General features: G+C 36.6%; 1 protein-coding gene and 1 pseudogene across 7 annotated transcripts in view; one reads left to right on the forward strand and one right to left on the reverse strand.

Moving 5' to 3' along the window:
* Positions 1 to 9,505: 9,505 nt before the first annotated feature.
* Positions 9,506 to 26,067, reverse strand: part of Suco (SUN domain containing ossification factor) — a 62,290-nt gene continuing 45,728 nt past the window's right edge. For 4 of the 7 annotated variants that reach the window (XM_021155012.2, XM_029476817.1, XM_029476813.1 and 1 more), the window contains 5 exons: positions 21,825 to 21,929; positions 20,746 to 20,900; positions 20,247 to 20,338; positions 13,112 to 13,167; positions 9,506 to 11,462 (listed from right to left, as the gene is read on the reverse strand). In XM_021155012.2, the coding sequence (XP_021010671.1) occupies positions 11,019 to 11,462; positions 13,112 to 13,167; positions 20,247 to 20,338; positions 20,746 to 20,900; positions 21,825 to 21,929 (852 nt within the window). In that variant the 3' untranslated portion in view covers positions 9,506 to 11,018. Of the gene's footprint in view, positions 11,463 to 13,111; positions 13,168 to 19,889; positions 19,988 to 20,246; positions 20,339 to 20,745; positions 20,901 to 21,824; positions 21,930 to 26,067 lie in introns of those variants that run through there. The other 3 variants (XM_021155061.2, XM_029476805.1, XR_003836497.1) reach the window with 2 other exon arrangements.
* Positions 14,569 to 15,810, forward strand: LOC110309756 (annotated as a pseudogene).

The following is a 26,067-nucleotide window of genomic DNA, read 5'->3' on the forward strand; positions in this document are numbered from 1 at the left end:
GCAATCCCACCAACAATGGAGGAGTGTTCCTCTTTCTCCACATCCTCGCCAGCATCTGCTGTCACCTGAATTTTTGATCTTAGCCATTCTGACTGGAGTGAAGTGAAATCTCAGGGTTGTTTTGATTTGCATTTCCCTGATGATTAAGGATGTTGAACATTCGTTTACATTTTCAATGCTATCCCAAAAGTCCCCCATACCCACCCTCCCAATCCCCTACCCACCCATTCCCACTTTTTGGCCCTGGCCTTCCCCTGTACTGGGGCATATAAAGTCTGCGTGTCCAATGGGCCTCTCTTTCCAGTGATGGCCGACTAGGCCATCTTTTCATACATATGCAGTTAGAGACAAGAGCTCCAGGGTACTGGTTAGTTCATATTGTTGTTCCACCTATAGGGTTGCAGATCTCTTTAGCTCCTTGGGTAATTTCTCTAGCTCCTCCATTGGGAGCCCTGTGATCCATCCAATAGCTGACTGTGATCATCATGAGAGAACTGCTCAACTCCGTCCATTTGACTTGCAGAACCACGATAAATAATAAAGTGCTGTGAATAAGAGCATTTGTGTACCTTGCTACCTGGTAATGTGTTCCTGCTCATATTACCACTCACTATCTGTATGCCTCTGTGCACATTTTCCCATACAAATAAGGACCAATCATAGTAGCACTGACTACAGGGATTATTAAAATTCATATTAGCTCATGAGTGGAAATAGCCTTGAAGCCATGGTCAGTAAATCATAATGCTCCACAATTACCATTCTTTTATGTGATTCTTATTACTGAGGTTGTTGAAGGTTATCTACTGGGAAGCATATCTCAATCCAGGATTCATGGGGGAAAGAAAAAAGGATAAAAGCAGAAGATTCAGCGAGATTAGGTTCTTCATAGGGTGTGCATGTTTCTATATCTCAGAGTCAGGTTCCAAGCTACTCACGTGATTGGTATCCTATACTAAGATCCCCTACCAAATCATAATTTATTAACCCACAATTTATTTAAAGCTATGTGTGGACCACTGATGGACACAGCATGTAGTGTTCTCCATGCTGGAGATGAAGCAATAAATAAAGATGCTCACGCCTTTTATGAAGCTTCTGATCTAGTGTTAGGGAACAGCCATAAAAGGAAATAAAATGCAGAGTTTTGGTCCAAGGTGATAGGTGTGATAAGGAAACCAAAATCACGGTGGAAGTGGGCAGGACTAGAGGGAACCAGGCTGTAGTTGTACGAAGGTAAGCTGAGGAAGGCTTTCCCTGTTACACAAAGAGGAGAGCTGTCTGAGTAGAAAGCATCAATTGTACAAACTGAGGAGCCAAGATCCAAAGGCTGTTGTTATCTATACTGGTTCCCACTCACACAGTGTATTTCTCCCCAATAACTCACTAAGGCAAATGTCATTATACACTATCCTTATTCATTTTTATTGTTGTCTTATAAAACTGGGTCTCACTACGTAGCCAACACTGGCCTGGATCATACTATCGTAAACCAACCTGGCATCAAACTCCTGGGCTAAGCCATCCATTAATGACTTTCAGTATCCCACATCTTCAAGGATGAGAGATATGGTATGAGTCCCTTTCCTTTGAGTAGTAATTAGAACCTTATTCTTATGATTTTTTTTTCCAGGCTGTGGGCTATGAGGGAAGGATCTGGCCACAGTATCATTGAAATCTGCTCACTCCTAACTCATATCACTTGAAGTGACATCATATACAGTTCAGGGTATCTTTCAGTAATTACTCCAAATAAAGCCACCTATAGAGATAATTGATTTCTTTGTAGGAAACTCTTAATGAAATGTTAAAAAACAGGAACAAGTAACTGGTAGAAGGTTTAAAGCCAACACTGTATATAAACAGGGAAATGTCATAAAACAAGTGTCCAGTGACCTCTTGCTATGAATCGTGAGCTTCTGGGTAAACTGTAATTGGTCATTCCAGACGCCTATGGTCAAACGTTTAAGAAACCAAAGTACACAATCTAGGAAGTAGCTGGAGATTGTCACAAGGCCTGTCCTTTTGTCATGAACCTCTAGTTTCACTTTCTAAAGCTCTTTCAATATTATTTTTATCTCGATTTTTTCTTGTTCTTTTCACAGCCTTTCTGAAACGAAAGCCCTGAAGGGCATGTGTCAGGAACGGTGAGCTACACCATCAACACCTTTCCTGCTGACAAATGTGTCCAGATACATACTTCACGCACTGATGCAGACTCTTGAATATATTCTAGAGGAAACCTTATACCATCACGTTCTAAACCAGCACTATTCCTAACTGCATTCTAAATGCTTAGTTTCAAAGCATACCCAAAGACAAGCACAGCGCTTATGCCTCATCAAAGAAGTTTCTCTTTGCAGCAGACAGAGACCATTACAGAAAACCACACTGGCCCAATACAGAGAGCAACTGATCCTGGAGTCCAAGCTCAGGGAGCACCACAGAAGAGGGGGCAGAGTGCTTGTCAGAGCCAGCAGACCAGGAAGTCGGACAAGATCAGATCTCTTAGAAACAACAGCGGAGCCATACTCATGATACCTTGACAATATGGTTGATATCATCAAAGGGAGAATTCTCACAGGAACCCATACTTAGCAAAAAACTGTATCAAGTAATGAGAGCCAAGAGAGGAAGAATTAGTTGTGTTCAGGGATGAATCCCCAATTGACCATCGAATTCCAAAAGCCCTTAAATCACATACATATAAGCAACATTAAATAGATTCAATAGTTTATATTTAAATATTTATACATATATGTAACAACAACAAAGAAAAGGATGCCATACATTTGAAAGGGAATGAGGGGCATAAGGTATATTTTCTGAATTTGGAGGAAAGGGAAGGGGGAAATATTGTTATATTTTAATTTTAGAAAGTAAAAATAGGTTTTTTAAAGTAACAACATACAAAAAAAAATTAATACATTTTAAAAAAGTCCCAGAGACTCCAGGAAGACTCTTAAGTCTAAGTCCTTATAGTATCAAAATGTCAATTCCACATAAGAGCTTTTTGGCAGGGGTTGAGTTGGCACTCTCCAACTACGCTGCCCAAGGGAACAGGGAAAGGCTAGAGGCTGTTGACTGGATCTGGCATGAACTGAAAGGAAAGCCACCAGGGATTCTGTGATTCCTCATTTCTTGATTAGATTATTTGAAGTAGAAAGACCCACCCTAAATATGAGTGATACCTTCCAGTGACAAATCAGATAGAAGCAAAATGGAAGATTGCTTTTTGCCTGCCTGCCTGCCTTCTCTCATTCTGATAAGTTCATCTATGCTGTTACTGCCACTGCTACATCTCTTCAGTTTCCAGAAATCCTCCAAGGGTTTAGGACGCTATTTGGACTACTGACACGTCCAGCCTCATGGACTATGCAACTACAGGTTCCTGTCCTTTCCAGCATTAAGTGAGCCATTGTAGGATTACCCAGACAGTCTCTGGTAAGGCCGTCTAATAAATCACACTTTATAGCCACTCCATTGGTTCTGTTTCCCCCAGGGAAGCCGGACAATACAGCAGAGCTAGATCCTTGAAGCTGGACAGGAATAAGCTGAATATGATATGTTACCAGTTTCTTCCAGAAACAAAGATGAGGAAAATCTAGCTTGAGCTTCCTCTCAAAACTCAACGGTATGCACGAAAACCTTTATGTGCATCTTTCAATGCATGCCAGACCCAGAGCCTGACTTGCTACAGCACCAGGTTAGAACTTTCTTGTTCTCTTTATCCTGCCCTCCCATTCCACTCTACAGATGTCTGCAACTCATCCAACAAAGGGAGAAAAGGACAACCAATGGCCAAGACATGCTGTGAGCTCTGGAACTCAGGTTCTAACCCATCTCAGTCCTGGCAAGGGAAAAGAGTAGCACAATAAAACGGAATTTCCCTTTTATTTAGGACTGGATGCTCTACATGGTTGAGCTGTTTTATAGCTTATGGTACCCATAACAACAGCGTTCTGACCATACATAGTACAGAAATACAAACAGAACAGTCCCATCACGAGGCTGATGATCGCATTTCTAGTCCCACTGGTTAACATGCTACTTAAATTTCTAACTTCACAAGAAATGGTAGACAAGACCTTTTTTACAGGTCCACACTTTCCTATGGATCACTTAAAGAGGTCAGTTTCTTCTAGAAAACTCCAAAGTATCCTTCTAGGAGACTTAGGGTTTAATTCTTTAACACTTATGGAGGTAAGTGGTTTCTGATGGGTATCACCAGTGCAGCATTTCCCCCAAATATCTATAAAACTACAAATATAAAAACTATGTGTGTATGTATGTGTATATGTATATATGTATGTATATGATATATATGGATATTAATACTCAAACCACAAGTATAGTTTGTGTGTGTATATATATATATACACACACACACATAAACTAGTGTGCACATATATGCATTTCCCAAAAATAGCTATAAAATAACAAATATAAAAACTGTATATACATAGTTTATATATCAACTATAAATATAAAAACATATATACATACATATTTTATATATGTATATAAACATATATAGTTTTACAAGAACTAAGTATATAAAGACTACATATATATATATAGTTTGTAAAAAACTACAAATATAAAACTACATATACACATATATAGTTTATATGCATATATATAGTTTATAGAAAAACTATGTAAATATATACACATACAGTTTATATATAAACTATAAACAAAAACTATACATATATATTTATAGTTTTATAGATATTTTTGGGAAATGCTAGAGATACACACAGACTCTGAGCTATGGGAGTAAATAGTTTCTGACCAAACATAATACAGAAATAGTTATATTATACATATACAGATAGCTTTTATGTATATATAGATGTGTTTTGGGTATAAAATGTCCCTCACAGGCTCTTGTATTTAAAATCCTGGCCTCATGTGGTGGTACTGTTTGCAGAAGCTGTAGAACCTTTGTGACAAGGATTCTGGCTAATGGCAATGAGCCACTAGGGGTGGATCTTTGAGGGCTGTACCCTGACAGATTCCAGTCGCACTCCATTTCCTGGTGCACAGCTGCTCCGTAACCAAGCCTCTGCCACATCCCTTCTATGCTACCGAACTTCTGTGAAACTATGAGCCAAAACCAATTCTTCTTTCCCCAAGTTGCCTCTCTGGTCGCATCAACAATAAAAACAACATACAAAAGCTTACACCTTTAGCTTACAGCTCAAGGCACACAGTCCATCATAGTTGGGAAGTCAAAGCCGGAGCTTAAAGGAGCTGCTTACACTGCGTCCATGCGGAAGGGGAGAACAACAGATGTCTGCACTCAGCCTATCTTCTTCTTTATAGATGGTTCAGGATCCTCCCACTGAATAGAATTCAGTAAGGTTAAATTGTTCAAAATGTTTAAACCAAACCTCATCCTTTCCCCCCTACTATTAAAAACTATGGTAAAAGATATTAGGCAGAGACACAGAAAGACCTCCCAAGTCTGCTTAGCCTGGGGTAATGTCACTGGCTTCAGCATCAAAGTAACAATAAAAATAACATTTCATTCTGTATTTGAGGTGTTCCAAAAGGTATGCTAGCTCTGTGATTTTTTTTTCCCCCTGACTATTTGAGACTGTGTGTTCCAAATAGTCTAAGACAACAGATAAAGGCCAGCAGGCTCTATCAGAGATTACATAAGTAATCAGTACAGTAGATTTCATGTTAACTTTCAGATTTGATTTGTTATGAAAAAATATAGCTTACCCTAGCCAACTAGTACAGAGCCAATACATAATAACAGATTCAAAAGCCAAGTTGATTCCTCCAAATAATATGGAGGATTTAATACTGAATAACCTATTGTTAAATAATAATTCATCTCACAACACAAATCACATTAAACTCGTTTGTTGCTGAAAATATTTTAATAATATCTATGTATTAAAACTTTCAGCGAAATAATTACTATGAAGATGTTTATAGTTTTGCTTTTTGATAGAGTCTCTATATAGTCCAGACTCACTTCAAACTCACAGAAATTCTCTATCAGCTTATCAAGTGCTACAATTCTATCGTGAGCCACTGCAGCCAACTTAGTATCCATCTAGAACTAATCACTATTATTAATTATAACCACTGTACAATTTCTAGTTTATATAAAGGAAAATGATGCCTGCTAGCATCCTTCCTGCTTAGCACTATTTGGGAAGTCCCAGTAAATTTGAAATAAAGGTAGAAGAAATATGAAATGAGATGTGATGTGGGTCAAATTACTGGAAAAGAATCAACTGAGAAAAAAAAAAAAACAAATGGAATCCAGTAAGGTAAAATGATAAAATGTTTAAGTAAAACATGTCTTTTATCATATTATTAAAAAGTTATTAGAAAATATTAGAAGTACCATATCCATAATACCAACAATATATAAAAATGTGAGAATTGCAAATTACAGCATTCCTAAGAAGAGACTTAGTTTCAAAAAGACAAGCATTTCAAAATAAACATTTCACTATATATTGATTTTGACATCTTAATTAAAAGTTCAAAGGGAAGTCTTAGGAATTTGACTAAAAGTAATTTCCATATATATATACATATATATATATACACATATATTCATATTCATTTGGATCTACAGACTATCACATAGTTAGTCATAGTTACACACCAGTCATTAAGAAAGTGAGCACAGGAGAAATACATTCTAGGTCAGATGGGCTTGAGAGGTGGTTCAGCAGTTAAGAGCACTTGCAGCTCTGTCAGAGGACCCAGGTTTCATTCCCAGCTCACACACTGCATGGCTCATAGCTGCCTGTAACTCCAGTACCAAAGAATCCAATGCCTCTTCTGGCCTTTGCATTCTCATTCTCTCTCTCTCTCTCTCTCTCTCTCTCTCTCTCTCTCTCTCACACACACACACACACACACAAATAAATAAATAAATCTTAAAACCAAACAAAACCCAATAGATCCTATTCCTTGTAAGAGAATGATCAAAACAAAACAGAAACCTAGGTGGGATTTTTTGTGTGAAGAACCATTTGATACTTGAGCCACACCACACTTGTCACACCAGGTTGTGTCCAGCTGTAGCTACTATATTAGTACAATCATGGATACCATGAAAGCTTAAGAAATGTGGTCTAGGGTGCATAAGCCCAAGTTGTAGAGAAAAGTGGTTATAAATACTAGCTAAGGTCATTTGATCAGTTGTAGACATGTGGCTTGGCTTAAAACTGATGAGTGTTTCTGGTGTATTTTGTTAAGAATGCATTGTAATAGATATTTGTGTTTTCTCTCCTCAATTTATCATGTGATGTAACATCAATTAGGAGAATATCAATGGTTATCATATTTAAGTTTGAGATGCTAAAAGAATTCTTCAAGGGATTGCCACCTAGTCTAAATTTATAATGTGTTGTGGTTTTATGAAGGATAGTTATATCATTTTTAAGATTTATTTATTATATGTAAGTACACTGTAGCTGTCTTCAGACACTCCAGAAGAGGGAGTCAGATCTCGTTATATCATTAGGTGTAATTATGACTTGGTTAAATATATGCCAATGTCTGCAACTGTATGTGGGGTACTTCTATCATGTTTAGGTGTAATAATGACCTAGCTATTGTTTTTATTTGGAAATTGATAATTATGACAAAAAGAGTAGACAAGGTGAACTTAATGATAGCTATTCTTGGATGTCAACTTGATTACATCTAAAATTAAATATAACCCATAAATGGAGGGGCACATTTGTAAGGGATTTTCTAATTTGAAGTGGGAAGATTCACTTCTAATCTGGATCTTTGAGGAGGGAAGACTTCTCTTTTAAACTAGATCATTTGGCCTGGGAAGACCTACCTCTAATTTGGGCCCTGCCTTCTGCTGGAAACTTAGGACATGGAAGAAAAAAGCTTTTGCTCTTTGCCTGTTTGCTTTTGACTCACTAGCAAGTCCACTCCTTTACTGGCAATAGAGTCTACTTTGTCAGGATTCCAGTGTATACTGAAGAGCAGCTAAGATATCCAGCTTTGTGAACTGAGGAATTGCTAGATTCTAGGACCTTCTGTTGGATAGGCAGCCATTGTTAGATTAGCTAGTCTTCAGCCTGTAAGTCATTCTAAGAAATCCCCAAAATACAGAGAGAAAGAGAGATTCATTTGGTTAAGTTGTTAGAGAACCCTAATATAGTCATGTAAGGATGTAAGGTAAATATCTTTATTCTAGAAAAATAACATGAATTTATTCAAGGTGGAAGGGTCATGATGTCCTTTCATCTACCAAATGTCTTATATATACACATAATTCTATATACCCATAATATACACTACACATATGTATATATGTATGTATGTATATGCAGACATATTATATAGACATATATAAATAAACTAAAAGTTAACAACTGGTAAATACAGGCAATGGTGTGTGAGTGTTTGACTTCTCCATAAGTTTGAATCTCTCATTTTATCAGTTAAATAAAAGCATGGTTTATGTCCGTCTGTGTCCAAATTGGATATGCATCCAGAACTAAAAATGTCAACATAAGGCCCAAGGTAAGCACGGAAACTTGAAATACAGAATTGAAAATGAATGCTGCTGGGGTGGATATGGTGGACAGTGAGAGGTGTAAGGGTAGGGTGCATGTGTGCAGCAGCGTGAGGGTGGAGACCTATCTGTGTACAAGCTTTGTAAAAACTATTTACTTCCCAAATCACACGCATATATAAACCTCCACAGATACACCAAGATTTGCTTGAGTTAAGTTTTCTTTCATTCTGGTTTAGTACCTTAACACTACAAATGATATAAGGTTGGCTACCACGGAATGTTGAAAAATCAGATTTACAGACTGGTTTGAGTATGTCTTATCTGAAACACTTGGGAAGTGTTTCAAGACTTTTGGATTCTGTTAATTATATTTGTTGGGTAGGCATCCTTAGTTCCAAAATCTAAAATCCAAAAGTGCTACACTCTAAAAATCCAAATCCTCTTAAAAAAAAAAACAAAAACTGAGCAGTAATTCAGAAGTTCAGGATTTTACAACCCTTGGAGTTTGTTACTTTTTAGAAACACAAATTTGCTCCTGGCAAGAATCTCTCATTAAAGGTTTGAGTCTTTGTTGCTTAGCTTTTTCCCCTCTTACATGTAGTTATAATCTGGAGGAGAAATAAAACTCACACTAAAGCTATAGTTCTCTAGGTAGAAATGCATCTTACTATCAGAACTGTCTGTTTAGAGTCTGCAAAGGTCAACTAGGATTATTAATGAACAGAATGCTTAGGTGAAAGAGTAGACTGTCTGTTTAGAGTCTGCAAAGGTAAACGATGATTATTAGCGAACAGAATGCTTAGATGAAAGAGTAGACTGTGGTTGCCTGAAATGTGAGCAATGCTGTCATATTTAGCCTAAAAGATGTCAAAAAAAAAAAAACCCAAAACCAACAAAACAAAAAACAAAACACCCTTAAATCTATGATCAAAAGTTAGTAATAAATTTTTGCAATGTTTTAAAGGACAGAAGAGCCAGTAATTAATAAAGACAAGTGTTCAGATTTATTTGGAAATTCACAGTTTCTAATGGTACTACAGCTCTGTAGTTACATATTTAAAACCCTCCTTTCACAGCACACAGTGACTCCCCACTCTAGCTCGGCTCACATCTGGACTTCTCAAGGGCCTGCTGTGTACCACCAGGCCATATTGCTCTGAATGGCTAATTGTGCAGACTGGGAGGGGGAAAATTCATTTCCTAAAACATACTGTTAACCTAAAGCAGCAACTTAAACAAAAAGGCCTTAAATAAATCACATTACAAACAATACCACAAAAGGCATTAGACAAATTTATAAACAATTATTAACAAAAGTGCTCAATAAATTATAACTTAAATTTTACAACACAAAATGGTCAATTCTCTCTCTAAAACACATATCACTTTCACTCATCCCTGTACAATCACACATCAAGAAATCAATTTACTCAGACACTGCCAATTACTTAAGGAAACAAAACAAAAAACCAGTGAAGACAGATGCTGACATCACATACATACATATCTGCACATTGTAGCCAACGAAAGCGAACATGAAGGAATCACAATCCCATTAGACTTTACCAATTAGACTGAATGAGGCCTGACGTGCTCACTGGCTGGTTCTGTGACTATGTACAAAGGCAGTGACGGGACCATGGAAAACCTGGTCTCGGTGATGTGAAAATTTGGAGGATTAGTGTTTACTGTGAACATTTAGAGCAATGTAGAGAAATCATCACAAATAGTTAAGTGTGTTTAAAGGTGAATTTATAATAAATTTATTCCAAATACCTGTCATTTCCAAGAAAATATCTTACCATTTTACTGAGTTAACAATAACTCAGGGGAAAAAAAATAACCCAATCCAACTAAATTAAATGAAAGCAAGGGTGAAATCATCCCCTTTTTTATGTGAAAGGCCTTTAGAAAACTTGAGCAAGTGTTTGTTTCAGTGAGACTACTGTTCTAAGTTGGAAGTCTTTAGGACCTTTATGCAAATGACCCACATTGCTGAGCTTCAGGCATGGACCACCTTAACACTTTGTAGTGTTTGCAGCTTCAAAAACCTAATAAAGTTACAAAACAAATCAAATGACAGAAAACGTTCTCCCTCCTCTTCCAGTGGCATTATAAATAGACAAAAGGCACATAAATATGGGAAGGTGCAAGAAACGGGAACCAAGCTGAAGGAGAGGTTTAGGCTTTCATTCCTATCCACCCAAGGAACTGGGCTTCCAAATTACTTTTGTCCCAGTAATTATCTGTGAAAACACATCTTTATAAAATGTCTATCACCATCCTTCTAGGAAGAGATCAGCCTTGTAAAACTGTAGCTCATCAGCCAAGATTGACACAATCCTGTCTACTTTTTTAAAAGGCAAAATAAAAAAACCCATAATTTCTGAATACTTTCCCCAATATTTTATCCCTCCCCCTGAACCCTTCAAATACCACAGGCTGTTCTTCAAAGAACAACAAAAAAGTTTTCAGTATAAATGTTCTGCTCCTTTTAGATATGTCCCGAGACTGCTGTAACTCCAAATGCTCCCACGGTGATCTCCTTGTTTCCTTTGATTATGTCATGCAGGCTCGGCAATGACCCCGACTTAGTCTGTATAAGAGCTTTTATTAACTTTCCTTGGTCTTGGACTTTAGATCGCCTTCGTTTTAAAGCCCTCTTCTCAGTTTTTGTCTTTTGGGTCTGTCCATTGCACAGACTTGTACAAGCTGAAATGCCACAAAAATAGGACTCTTCTGACTGTGATGAAGTTTCCGAGCTTCCCTCAGACGGAGGGCCCTTGTAAGAAGAGTGATAAACTTCTCCCATATTAGAAAAATCTCTCTGGTTCGTAAAGGGCTTTCTTCCTTTTATATCTCCATTTGCTATAGGGTGCAATGGATCTGCAGGCTTTATTGTCTCAATTTTTTCAGTTTTGTACTTGCAACGTTTCTTCTATAACAGAAATAAAAGCATAGAAATTACTCCTCCTTATTAGATAAGAGATGTAAGAGGAAAGTAGCATTGCCTATGAGAAGTAAAACAAGTATTCTCTCATTCATTCATTCTCTCTCTCTCTCTCTCTCTCTCTCTCTCTCTCTCTCTCACACACACACACACACACACACATTCTGCTGTGAATAGATAGTATCTCTGAATCCCCTTTGTAAGTGCTACTCAACTCAATGTTTCAATAGCTCATAGCAACTTGTGCATATAGAGTTAAGTAGAGACAGCTAATATCTGAATACCTCTCTGTGTCAGATGTTATACTGGTTACTTTCATATATATTAACCCTGAGAGGTTTGCCCCTGGCTCCTACATGAAAAAAAAAAAAAAAATCAAACTTTAGAGATTTGGCTTACTACCTAAATTACAAAATAGTAAATACTGAAATTAGGATTAAATCCAATGCTACTTTGCACTAATCTGAAATTCTACTACAGACAATTACTGCTAGTCAAAATAAATATTATATAACTTGAGAGGTAAAAAAGAAAATCAGACTTTATAGGCAAAAGCGGGGGGGTGGGGGGGAATCCTAGGAAGATACACAGCAGTGCCTACTACCTGCTGGGACATCTAAGTACAAGCTCTGCCTGTGTCTTCATTTTTGAAAGAGATATTACCACTGCTAGGTTGTAAGAGGATTATATAGGCAGTGCTTGATCTGTGCCTGGCACGCATGAGCAGCTCAGGAGATAATGACTACCATCCAGGTATCTGTACTTTTTTTCTTTAAAGGGTTGGATAATATTTAAGGCTTTGCAGGCCTCATAAGTATTTCTTTAAAGAATTCTTAGTTTTATTTTGTAAACCTTTAAATATAGGAATATACTCCTTGGCGCCTATTTCACACAACATAGACAAAAATTTGATGACCCCTCTAAACATTTATTTATACCTTATGACCGCTGAAAATGACCATATGGGAACTGGGAATACAAAGCAGTTAGTAAAGGGCTTGTACCATAGCTATGAAGCCCCAGGTTTGACCCTGAGTACTGCATAAAACTGCACGGGGAAGGTCTGCCTGCAATCCTAGCCCCTGTACTCAGAAGGTACAAACAGAGGCTCAGTCATTCTCAGGAGGCAGCAAGTTTAGGCATCCTGGCATACATAAGACTTTATCTCAAACAAACAAAAACAAGGGGTGGGGAGAAAACCAACATTCTGGTTGGGTATGATGTCTCCCATCTATTATCCTAGCCTTTGGAAGATTGAGGCAGGAAGACTTCAGAGAGTTTGACGCCAATCAGGGTACAGTAGTGTATGTGAGACCTTGTCTCTAAATGAATGAATGAATGAATGAATGAATGAATGAATGAATGAATGAATGAATGAGTAAATAAAAAAGCAGGATGGCTTAGCAGGAAGACATTTGGTGCTAAACTCACAGGGTGGAGAAGTAACTCCTACAAGTTACCCTTTCAGCACTGACACAATAAATGTAAAAACATCAACAATTTACCCAAAACAACTAAAATAAAAAATAAAATAAAATACAATAAAATGCCAAGGAATACACATTAGCATTTCAATATCTGTTTTTCATTTACTACCACACAGCTTAAAATAGGCTTGAAAAGACAGAGAGCGTTACCTTTTTCTCTGGAGAGAACTTGAGGGGTTCTACGATGTACAAATCATTCGGATCTACTATAAGTAAAGAAAGGGGTATAAAATGAAAAGTGGATTATGCTATGACAAAACATCCAAAACAACATTAGTGATTATTAGTGAAATGGATGACAGGTATCAGGATAACTATTATTTCTACACTGAAAAGTAGTAAGCCAGAGTAGTGCGCTCTGAATTTGAATTTGGTCAAAGATATTTGAAAATTGGTCATCAACCCTGAAGACAACCAACATTTACATAAGTATATTTCCATTTTACATTTTGAATGAACAAGTATCAAATGATACAGGAAGGGTTGTTCTCTGGGACCAGACTCATTCCCCACCTGACGAGAAAAATGGCATTACTGGACAAACCTACACCCAACATACAGGCAAGCCAAAAGATGGATGGAGTCAGACAGGCACATTAATGACGTGTTGGAATCATAGATGTCAGAAGAACATAAAATGAGATTTAGGAATGCTTTTTTTCTAATCTTTTATAGCTCTGATTAAAACTACTAACTCTAAAATATAGAAAGAGTTTGAACATGATACATGTGACCACAAACTCTTAAAAAATCTTTCTGACATGATGAGGAAATCAACTATAGATTCACCCCTAAGTTTCAAAAACTCTGTTACTCAAAAGTACATTCAGAGCACCTTCCGCTCCAATGATAAGCACAGATCTCTACACAGAGCTACTGAACTTCAGCCCTATGCAACTTGTTAAAACAACTTCTATTCTGACACAAACTAATTTATCATAAAGATATACATACCAGAAACTTATTAATAACATGGCCCCATCAATTACAACTTGTATTATTATTCCAATCTCAAACATGGGTAATAAAGACACTATATTTAAGTGTGTTTAAATATTAAAAAGCAGGAAAATATCTCAAGAAATACAAAACAAGACATTTAACAAAACACAAAGATCTCCTAGGAACAAAAACATGTGGTAAGTAAACAAAAGACTCGATGGACAAATTTAAGAACAGATTAGATATAGCTTTAGACTCTGTGGCTTAGGGAAAAACAAGGACTGAAGAATATTTAAGGAAGCAAAGGCGGATTGGATTAACGACATATGTTGCTCATGCAGAGGGCTGAGTTCTAGCACCCATGCCAGGCAGCTCAGAGATCACAGCTCAGGGGTGAGTTGGCTTCCAAAGGCACAGCCACACACACATGATTTTAAAAGAAGAAGACAGAAACTTTACAAGATAAAAAAGAGGATCCATGAAGATGGATTAATACATTTATGAAATTTGAGATTTAAGAGATGCAGGAATCAAGACAGTTAATATATCTAGGGGAAACTATCAGCTACAATTTTCCATTACTTAAGATACCTATGTAGAGATGCTTTAAACTCCTGAGGGGTGGAGGACTTAGCTTAGTTGCTAGAGTCTGGTTTCTCACTCTCATGGCTGTGGACGTAAAGTCTCAAGCGAAACGCTATGAAAAACTGGACTTCCTCGGAGAGGGACATTTTGCTACAGCCTATAAGGCCAGAGATAAGAACACCAACCAAATCGTCACCATTAAGAAAATCAAACTTGGACACAGGTCAGAAGCTAAAGGTGGTATAAACAGAACAGCCTTAAGGAAGATAAAGCTCTTACAGGAACTAAGTCATCCAAATACAATTGGTCTCCTTGACGCATTTGGACATAAGTCTAACATTAGTCTTGTCTTTGATGTTATGGAAACTGACCTAGAGGTTATAATAAAGGATAACAGTCTTGTGTTGACACCATCCTACATTCAAGCCTACATATTGATGGCTCTTCAGGGCTTAGAATATTTACATCAGCATTGGATTCTACACAGGGATCTGAAACCAAACGACTTCTTGTTAGATAAGAATGGAGTTCTGAAACTGGCAGATTTTGTCCTGGTCAAATCATTTGGGAGCCCCAGCAGGACTTACACACATCAAGTTGTGACCAGATGGTATTGGGCCCCTGTGTTAGTCAGGGTTTCTATTCCTGCACAAACATCATGACCAAGAAGCAAGTTGGGGAGGAAAGGGCTTATTCGGCTTACACTTCCATACTGCTGTTCATCACCAAGGAAGTCAGGACTGGAACTCAAGCAGGTCAGGAAGCAGGAGCTGATGCAGAAGCCATGAAGGGAGTTATTGTTTGGAATTAGGATGTATGATGTGGGAATGGACATGTGGGCTGTTTGTTGTTTATTAGCAGAATTGCTTCGAAGGGTTCCTTTTTTGCCTGGAGATTCAGACCTTAATCAGCTAACAAGAATATTTGAAACTTTGGGTACACCAACTGAAGAACAGAGGCCTGACATGTGTAGCCTTCCAGATTATGTGACATTTAAGAGTTTCCCTGGGGTCCCAGTGCAACACATCTTCACTGCAGCTAGGAACGACTTGCTGGATCTCATCCAAGGCTTGTTCTTATTTAACCTATCTACTAGGATTACAGCCTCACAGGCATTGAAGACCAAGTACTTCAGAAATTGTCCAGGGCTAACACCTGGATGCCAGCTTCCAAGACCAAACTGTTCAGTGAAAGCATTAAAGGAACAGTCGAATCCAACCATGGCAACAAAACAGAAAAGAACAGAGGCCTTAGAACAAGGAATATTGCCCAAGAAGCTATTTTTTTTAGTTCCAGTGAACAATGGACAGTTCCACTGCTGAAAGAAATGATCCAAAGGCAAATAATAGAAAAAATAGGGAATATTAAATACTATAGAAGAGAACTTATAAATATTCTATAGATGTAAAATATGTAAAACTATGGGTTATTTTTATTAAATATATTTTTAAAAAAAAGATACCTATCTAGAGATCTAAAGAGCCCAACAAATCTAACACAGGGTTAAAGAAAAAGAAAAATAGTAGTTCAAGGGGCCTGTATGGTAGCACACACCTCTAATTCCAGCAAAGACAGGTGGATCTCTGTGAGTCATGAGACCAGCCTGTTCTACACAGTGACACAGTGAGTTCCAGGACAGCCAGGACCACAGAGAGATCTTGTCTCAAGAAAAAACAAAACAAAACAAAGCAAACAAAAAAAACAAAACAAGACAAAACAAAAAAACGTAATTTAGAGGTTTAGAGATATGACAAATGAAAAATCTTAGAAAAAAGATTTAAGACATACCAAAGAACTCAGTACATATGTAGACAAATTTAAAGATACATTAATAAAAAATATAACACCTTGAGATAGAATTAAGCAGAAAAACTACAATTGAGGTAAAACAACATAAAACAATTATAATAAGGAAAATATATAAATTAAACAGGCTAAACAAAGGCTTTAATAAGATCATTATATTGGTTCTGAAAGAGACAGAAAAGCTTCTTTAGATTAGTGAGTAACTGTACCCTTAAGTGACCAATAAAGACCAATGACGGTGTCTAACTCCCAACTAAGTGTAACAAGAGGGAAATGAATACCCCTTCATCCAAACAAAAGCCTCAAACAAGACAATGAAGAAGGAGAGCACAGCAGACTGCTGCCACACCAAATGCTCAGATGACCGGCGAAGTGTGTGTTCATACAGACTAGCAGTTAAGGGAAAATGGGTAATTTTTGGAATTGTAACAAAACATTACCAGAAAATTTCATTCCTACAACTTACAGTAAAGACCTAAACTACTCTTGTAAAGAAAATGCTATACACAAGTAGTTTTACTAATTTAAAAGAAAGTCCATGGTCCATAACTATGGCATATCTTGATAGGATGAAACATAAACTTACTAAGAGCAGAATATGACAAGAAAAAACAAAAACAAAAAACCAGGAGTGACATCTGAAACAATAAGATGTAAATTTCTTCCTAAAGTTCAGGTTTTGAGGGGGGAAAAAAAAAACAGATATAATTCTTATCTTGCTTATGTATTCTTCAAAAGAGAAGAAATAGACTTTCATCAATAAGTAAAATTGAGGGAGTGCTGTTGTCCACAGATCTGCCTTGCAAAAAAAAATAATAATTCAAAAAGAAAAAAATAAGAAAAAAAGAAAACATTTTTCTTATCCTTAACTGGTTAACAGATAAGTATATTCAAATTAATATCCACATGATTTTGTATGTGTGTATAAGCTATATATGTGTATGCATAAGCAGAATAAATGATAGCAATTTTGCACACAATGAGAGGCAGGATGTAGGGTTAATTATTTTGCTGCTATAACCAAACTTGTGAAAAGGTATGGCTTTGTTTGAAAGTGGAGGTAAGTTCTTGAGAATGTATATGGTAAACAAGCAATCATTAGATTAACTCTATAAAGAACTATGTTGGATATACTAACAAAAAAATCATATAAAATAACTATAATCAGAGTAAAAGTAAGTAATATGGAGGACAAAAACAGAAACAAAAAATTAACAAATAGAAAATATTATGATAATTTGCTAACTACATCAAAACAATTTTTAAAATCAGTAGTCTAACCAGTCAATCCGGTAATGAGATCCAACTCTATATCACCTAAAAAAAATTCATTTAAATGCAAAAGAAAGAACAGCTACATTCATTTGAGACAGAGGAGACTTTAAACATGGAACAAAATTACATAATGACTATTGGACTACAATAGTCATACTCCAAGAAAATATAATGATCATAAATTCATACAAATTTAACATATTTAACAATAGGGCATTACACTATGTGGAGATATGGTCAAGTGATTTTTTTTTTCTTTTATAAGGATGCTTAGACTACTCTCGATGAAAAATAGGTAATCTAGTCAATAGAGATAAATGGACCTTATGTCATATATAAAAATTAACTCCAAATATAGTACAGATCTAAACTTATAAAACTAGAAGAAAAAAACTAAGTTTTAGGACTCTGGACTTCATAAAGACTGCCTAGATAGAACACAGAAAGTGCAAACAAAACAAGATGGATAGTGAAAATGCACACGAAGAAAGGAAGCTCTGTGACTCGTGCATTACTTTTACTTTTATATACTAGCATATGTGTATATGTTTATTTATATGTACATGTGTGCATCTATATATGTATGCACACCCACATGTATATACACACACACACAATGAATTAGAGAAATGCAAATTTCACAGTAGGCTATCCCACAGACATTAGAATAGCAATCATTAAAAGGAAAAGCAGAAACTACCATAAATGTGGATATGGAAACAATGGAACACTGTTGCTAGGCTTGTAAAGCAATACAGTAATTTGGAAACTATGGAGATTATTCAGAGTAAAACAATATTGTCACATGACCTAGCTATCCCATTTTCCATTATATATAAGAGGATGCTACTTAGCCGGGCTTGGCGGCACACACCTTTAATCCCAGTACTCAGGAGACAGAGGTAGGCAGATTTCTGAGTTTGAGGCCAGCCTGGTCTACAAAGTGAATTCCAGGATAGCCAGGGCTACACAGAGAAACCCTGTCTCAAAAAAAAACAAAAAACAAAAAAAAAAACAAAAAAAAAAGAGGATGCTACTTAAATCTCATTAAAAGACAAACAGAAGGCCAATGAGATGCTCACTGGGGAAAAAGGCAACTGCTGCCTTTTTTAAAATTTTAAGTTGTTGCTTAAAAAACGAAAACAATCTGACATGGTTCTTTCTAAGTTAAGAACTGAAAATACCAACAAGGTGGGAAAATTTAAGGCAGACCAAAAAAATGCTCCAAGAAGAGCTTTAATTTTAAAGGAAAGAAAGAGGGAAGGAAAAAAGAAATGAGGGAGAGGAGGGACAGAATCACGACTGATGTCAGTTTCTTCCTACCTACTGTCCCCACCTATTTTCCTCAGCTTTCTTTAAAAGCAAGGTTAAGTCAAGATTACATCACTGTCTAAAACAGAAGCAATTCTATTATTGGGGGGAAAAACCTATTCTATTTGCCTTTCAAGAGTTAGAGGAAAAATAATGTTAGTTCACTTAATTTAAAATAAGAGTAGAACTGATAAACACAAAAACAACCTCAGCCTATCTCACAGCTATATGAATATACCTCAAAGAAGAAACGCATATACACCACACCAATCAGAATGACTACAAGACCCAATTACTAAAATGTTTACTACTAGGATGTGGAGCACCTGACAAAGCTGGGGGAAGCACTCAAAGCTGACGGGGGTCATCCACAGCAAACCCTGTGTTAGTATTCACTAAGGCTGCCATACATGCTAAGACCCAGCATGCCCACTTCCATTCCTGTTGGCAGATGCATGCATATCTTAAAGACATGTAAAAGCCTAAATGAAAATAGTCCATAGGTAAATGTGTTAATGTGCAGCATTTGTACAGTGGAATACTGCACTAGAATTAGAGTAAATGGCATGGTGACTCACAATAATTAGATGTTAAAATGCTGCCTACACTGGGAGAGGAGAACACAGCAGTTTTTGAGGTGCTAGACTGCATTCTACTTTTTAATTAGGATGTAGGTTACACAGGCATATTGCGTTTATAAAAATTCTCTAAGCTTAATAAAGGCACATGGAGTGAAAACTTACACTAGTAAAACTCAGGAAAGACTATTTGAAGGACATAATAACAGAAACATTTGGCTTAATAACTAAAATTCTAAAAAAAGGGAAAACAGCTCGTTATTTAGAAAGCACCCTTAAATTAAATATATAATTATTTTACTATTGCTATAAGAATAAATTTTTAAGTTTCTTAATAAGCACTAGTTACAAAGGAACTAAAATAGGAAAATAAACTCTGGGCTATGAAAGTGCCTTGAATGTCCTAAACTAGAGATAAAAAAAGGTCCTACCTGCACAAGAAGAGGAGGCAGAAAAGCACAGGATGCTATGAGAGCACATTGAGCATTCAGGGTTTCCATAGCTGTTGAACTTTCTCAAACATCCCTTTCTAAAAAGAAATACTTCTAAACAGGAGCATGTGCAAACAAAACTACTCATTGCTAATTAACACTAAGACCCCCTCCCCACCCTTTGGGCTTTCAAAGGAACAAAGAGTTTTAAAGCATGAAAATGATAAAGTGGCTTTGACTAGCACAAACACAAAGATAACGGATTCATTGTTTGGATGCAGATGAAAACACAGCATGTACATTATACTTATTCCAGAAGCCAGTTTATATATGTAGATCATATCCATAAAAATCTACCTTCTTTGCCAGTAAACTGCAGAGATTTGGATCTGATGAGAGGAAATGATGTTCTTCTTTTCAAATTCATGTCATCATAGGAAGAGAAACACCTAATATATTAAGAAAACATTATATACATGAGTGATTACATGGGATCTAACTTACTGTGTAGCCTATTTAAATGGAGGATTTGAGACCTGCATAACATATGGAACAAGCCTAAATTAGCACAACCATTATTGCTAATATAAAACAAATCTTCTCCAAAGATCTTATCTTACTTCTCTTCCACCCTTGAATGCCACATTTTAACATCTTTCTCAACCAAAATAATTCAAAGGCTTAATACATACATTATTAGTTTCTCTCGATTATTCAATAGCATTATCTCCATGTACAGTTACCATCTTGCTATAAGGATATTTTTAGTATTTTAGTTTCATGTCCCTTTATCTGCTCAGCATTTCTTTGAGAAAAACAAAAAGAAGAAAATTGTGGAGTATATTGTTAACCTTACCTTTTAGGGCTTGGATACTGATTACTTTTAGGAAGTTTTGAAATGTAATCTCCATCAAATTGAGAAGCAGTTCGACAACGTTGCATACAGAGCATCAGTCCCAAGACAACACATAAAACCAAAGACATGACAAGGTAACTCTGACGATCTGAAACCTGAAAAGATAAACATAATTATAAACTACTTTAAAGAATGGACCATGGAACCTAAAATTCAAACAAGTTATTTTTAAACAGTCAAGGTGCTCTGAAATCATAAATACAGAGCATGGTGCTTGAAAACAAACTACAGACATTTGCTCTTTTTCTGTTCTCTCCCCATTTAATTCTTTCTTGAAATATAAAAGCAGTACAGTAAGCACATTTATGCTTTAGACTTAAGCTCACTACTTAACATTCTGTTGATATCTAGCCTGTCTTTCCATCTGCAATCTCTCCCTTAGAGATAGTATGCTAACACATATACAACTCAACTACTCAATTATCAAACCCCTCAGATTCAACCTAAATTTCTTTTCCTCACATACCTGGTATTTCATTAAGGCTTATTTTCTACCTCTTTAAATATATACTTAATTCAATTAATATCCTACTATTTTCTACTTCTAAAATCTTAGTTAACTTCACCCAAGTTACTGCAACTGCCTCCTCCTAAGAAGTTCCCTTCTTGTTTCTGCTCTTGTCCTTAAACAGCTAATTCTCAGCAAGGTAGCAAACAAGGAATTTCTCAACATGGTAAACATTATTGAAATGATCCAGATAATTTCTTTACTTAGTAATTTCCAATGATTTGCAATGTTCAGAATAAAAATCAAACTAAACTGCTTTTTTCAAAAGACCTGACAGAATTACGTAATACCTGCCTTATAGGAAGACCAAATCATGACAGCCAGGCCTTACCAAACTCTCAACCCAGTTCCCAAACAATAAAATAATGAATGCATTTTGATGTTTTAAGCAAGTTCTACCTTCATAACAGTTTTGTTTGGTTTAAGCTTTGAACTATCATGCTCAGTTACAAGCTTGCCCTTCTGACAATCTTCCTAGGAACACTGTCTTACAAGGTAATTAAGCAATTACCTCCCGCTTTAATTCTGCTACAGTTGCTGATAGGTTTGAAACAAGCTGTGTCATGTTGGTCAGTTGTGCCTGGAGCAAGTGGATGGCTTCAGTTTGCCGCTGATCCTATAACAAAAGATTGTTTTTCTTTATATTTCATCTGTACATTAAATTATAAATTTAAGTAAAACATGTAATTTGGAAAATCCATTACGTTCTTTCAAAATGTATTTTTGCAACGATCTTAACAGAGAAACACAAACTTTGATTAAATGATTTTAAAAAAATAAAATACATAAGAATCTGGGATTGTGCTCAATCTTCCCCTCAAAAGGAACTATTCTGCCATTTCCTACAGGATGTAGAGTATCATGTTAATAGAGACTAATAAACTGCTTTTCAACTTAGTATTGAACTAGTGTATCACCAGATACATACATGCTACTCTGACCAAGTGTTTTTAAAGCAAAGCAGCCAGTAGAAAGACATGCTGAAATTTTTTTTGAAGTTAGTTTCTGGATATAAGGTATTTTAATATAAAAAAATTATAATCTTTCCTTTCATAGCAAAATACAATGGAATGCAGGAAGTCATACCTATGTCATCTAATTGATGTTACACTACTACCAATGAAAAGAAGGCCACCAAAGTCACTTTCATTGGGTATTAGGCAAATGAGTTTATTAATAAATCTAAGAAGGAAGGAAGAAAAAAAAAGCAGGAAGAAGTCTAAGAACTTGAAAACTCTAACTTAAGACTTGACAGAAACTACATAACCCTTTATTAGTCTAGATCTAAGCTCAAAAAAGGCTTCAAGCCTCAACTGTATGTGAGGAAGGAAGGGCATATAAAACTAACAGTGGGGTTCATTACTGAAAACCTTTGGCTTTTTCTAATATAGTTTACCATTTAAAAATACTAAGTTAATGATTTATTAAATCACTTCTTTTAAAAGCCAAGACACAATACTGATTTGCCTGTGATAGTTATAAACAACTAAAGACAAGCTTAAACCGGTTGATACTTTTAATCAATACATTTATTTTTGTTAAGATTATAAGAACATGAAAAGTACATATATAGGTCTTTGAGACATAAGATACAGAAACTATATATAAAGCATAGAGAAAATAAAAGATTTCAGATTAAATCTCAAAATATTTCTTGACTGTAAGAGCACACAAATCATATTTAAAAGTGTAATACTGGAATTTTTTTTATTAAGACAGAGGAGTGAAATTATTACTAGTTATACTATTATCATTACCTACATCTGGACAAGCAATAAATAAACAGAAAAAGGTAGAAGGATCAAAAAGAAATAAAGCCATTCTTTTCTATAATCAACAAGAGTACTTCAGAGAAAAACCACAAAACATTCTGCAGTTTTATTGAGTTGTAGAAAGGTTATCTGCACACAATGCAATGTTAAATATTTTTCTAGATATGACACCAATAGCTAGATAACTTCCAAAGCATGAGATCATATCCAAGCTCCATCATTAGCTATTGCAGAAAAGTGTGAATAAGCATTACTTTTGCAACTTACATTTTACAAAATCAGTAACTATTTACCTCCAGAGTAACATGTAAAGTAGACGAGCCATCACGCAGAACAGTATTAAATTACTCTAAACGTTACAACCGACTTTGCTTATCACCCAGCAATTTCACTGCTGGTAAATAATCAAAGGAGATAAAACAATATCCAATGTTTATGGCGGAATTATTCACAATAGATAAATTATGTCATCAATTCCTATACCTTTCAGTGAAGGAATGGACAAGAACCAAAAACAGTGGTACATTTACACAATGGATACTATTTTGCCATAAAAAATGAATAAAATACTATTGCTTTTGTAGCAATGTGGACCAATATCAAGGCTATTACTTCAAGTGAAATGAACCACACACAGAAACACATGGACCACATATTCTCACCCATTTGCAGAAAACTATTATGTCAATCTAGGAAGAAGGACGGCAAGGTGAAAAGATGAAAAGAAGTTCAATAAAGGGCACCACAATAGAGTGTAAGAACGTTTTCTATTTCTTCTCTAGTACGGTTGAAAACTACTGGTTAAAACTCCTCCATTGCTGGTGGGACTGCAAACTGGTACAAACACTCTGGAAATCAATCTGGCAGTTGCTCAAAAAATATTGTTCTACTTGAAGACCCAGCTATACCACTCTTGGGCATATACCCAAAAGATGCTCCACCACACTACAAGGACACATGTTCCACTATGTTCACAGCAGCCTTATTCATAATAACCAGAAGCTGGAAACAACCCAGATGTCCCTCAACCGAAGAATGGATACAGAACGAGGATATCATGAGTTTTGCAGACAAATAGATGGAACTAGAAAACATCATCCTGAGTGAATTAACCCAGACCCCAGAGGACATGCATGCTGTGTACTCACTGATAAGTGGATATTAGCCAAAAAGTACAGAATACCTAGGATAAAACGCACAGACCAAAAGAAGTGTAACAAGCAGAAAGGCCCAAGAGAAGATGTTTCAATCCCACTAGAAGGGGGAAGAAAATAATCACAGGAGGCAAAGAGAGGGATGTACCTGGATGGAAGAGGGGAGAGGGAAGGGGAAAGGAGAATAGGATCAGGTATGGGGGGCGGGACAGAAGGGAAGCTCAGAGGGACAGGAGAATGAATAAAAATATGCAGCCTAGGGGGTGGGATATGGGGGAACCATATAGAAAGTACCAGAGACCGGGAGGTGAGAGACTCTCAGAACTCAATGGAGGTGACCTGAGCAAAAATGGCCAACAATGGAAATCGAAGAGTCCACCTCCAGCAGATAGACAGGGCCTAAAGTGGAGGGATGGGGTAACTAAGTCAAAATTTCTGACCTAGAACTGTTTCTGTCTAAAAGAACTGCAGGGACAAAAATGGAGAAGAGACTTAGAGCCTAGCATGGCTGACCTCTGAGAGACTACCAGCAAACAGCTGACTGAGACAGGTGCACATACTTACATCCAACCACTAAACTGAAGTTGGGGACCACTATGGTTGAATAAGGGAATGGATTTAAGAAGCTGAAGAGGAGGCCAGTCTCACAGGAAGACCAGCAATCTCAACTAACTCAGACCCCAGGGAGCTACCAGAGACTGAGCCACCAACCAGGCAGCTTATACAGGATGGTCCAAGGTCCCTGGCACATACATAGCAGAGGACTGCCTGGTCTGGCTTCAGTGGAAGATGTGCCTAATCTAGGAGGGGGGGAAGGAGGGAGGATTGGGGGAGGGAGAGGGAGAGAAAGATGGAGGGAAGAATAGGGGAGGGAGAGGGAGGGAAAGAGGGAGGAAGAGAGGGAGGAGAGGGGGAGGGAGAGGGAGGAAGAGGAGGCATGGTAGGAGGTACCCTCTTGGAGGCAAGGAGGAGGAATCGGATGAGGAAGTGTGGGAGGGGGGAACTGGAAGAGGAGCAAAGGCTGGAATGTAATAAATAAAGTAAGTTTTAAAAAATTCCAGTAACATCAAATTTTACACAAAAGTGTCTAAACAGAAGGATGATCAGGCTGACAGAGGCATTAATTATGTTGGAGTAGGAAGATACAGGCTGGCCATAGAAGTGACACCAGGGAAATGAGAAGTTAGTTATGTTGTCAAGACACTAGGAAATGTATGGGCTAGCACTTTAGAAATCCGATGAGAAAACTTGAGAAAATTACCAATAATTACATAGAAAAGAGCAACTGCAGACATAGTTTTGTGAGTAACTAAAGAGAGAATAATTGTATTCCACAAAATGCATGTGTACTCACACAAAAATATTTATATAGTTACCATAAAGTAAATATTAAATATTCACATGAAACAAGCCACCAGTCTATATTAAATGTATGAAATGAGCATACATGACATTGGAGAAGCCACATTTCAGCTACAGTACTGTCTAAAAAATATAAAATATCCTTAAAACTACATTATCTAAGTACTAAGTGTCATTAAGAAAGAATTTTGTTGTAGTCTTCATTGATTAACAAAATCAGAAATAAGAAAAGATAAAATTGATTTTTATTATCATTTAAAAAAATTATGATCTACTTGAAATCAGAGTATACTAACAATGGCTGAAATGACTTACTACACACTGTAGATGGACATTAATTACAATACACTCCACAGAAGTGAGTACCATCCCAAACTTATGGGACGCAATGAAAGCATTTCTAAGAGGAAAACTCATAGCTCTGAGTGCCTCCAAAAGGAAACTAGAGAGAGCACACATTAGCAGC

Source organism: Mus caroli, chromosome 1 (assembly GCF_900094665.2).
Source record: "Mus caroli chromosome 1, CAROLI_EIJ_v1.1, whole genome shotgun sequence".
Lineage (NCBI taxonomy): Eukaryota > Metazoa > Chordata > Mammalia > Rodentia > Muridae > Mus > Mus caroli.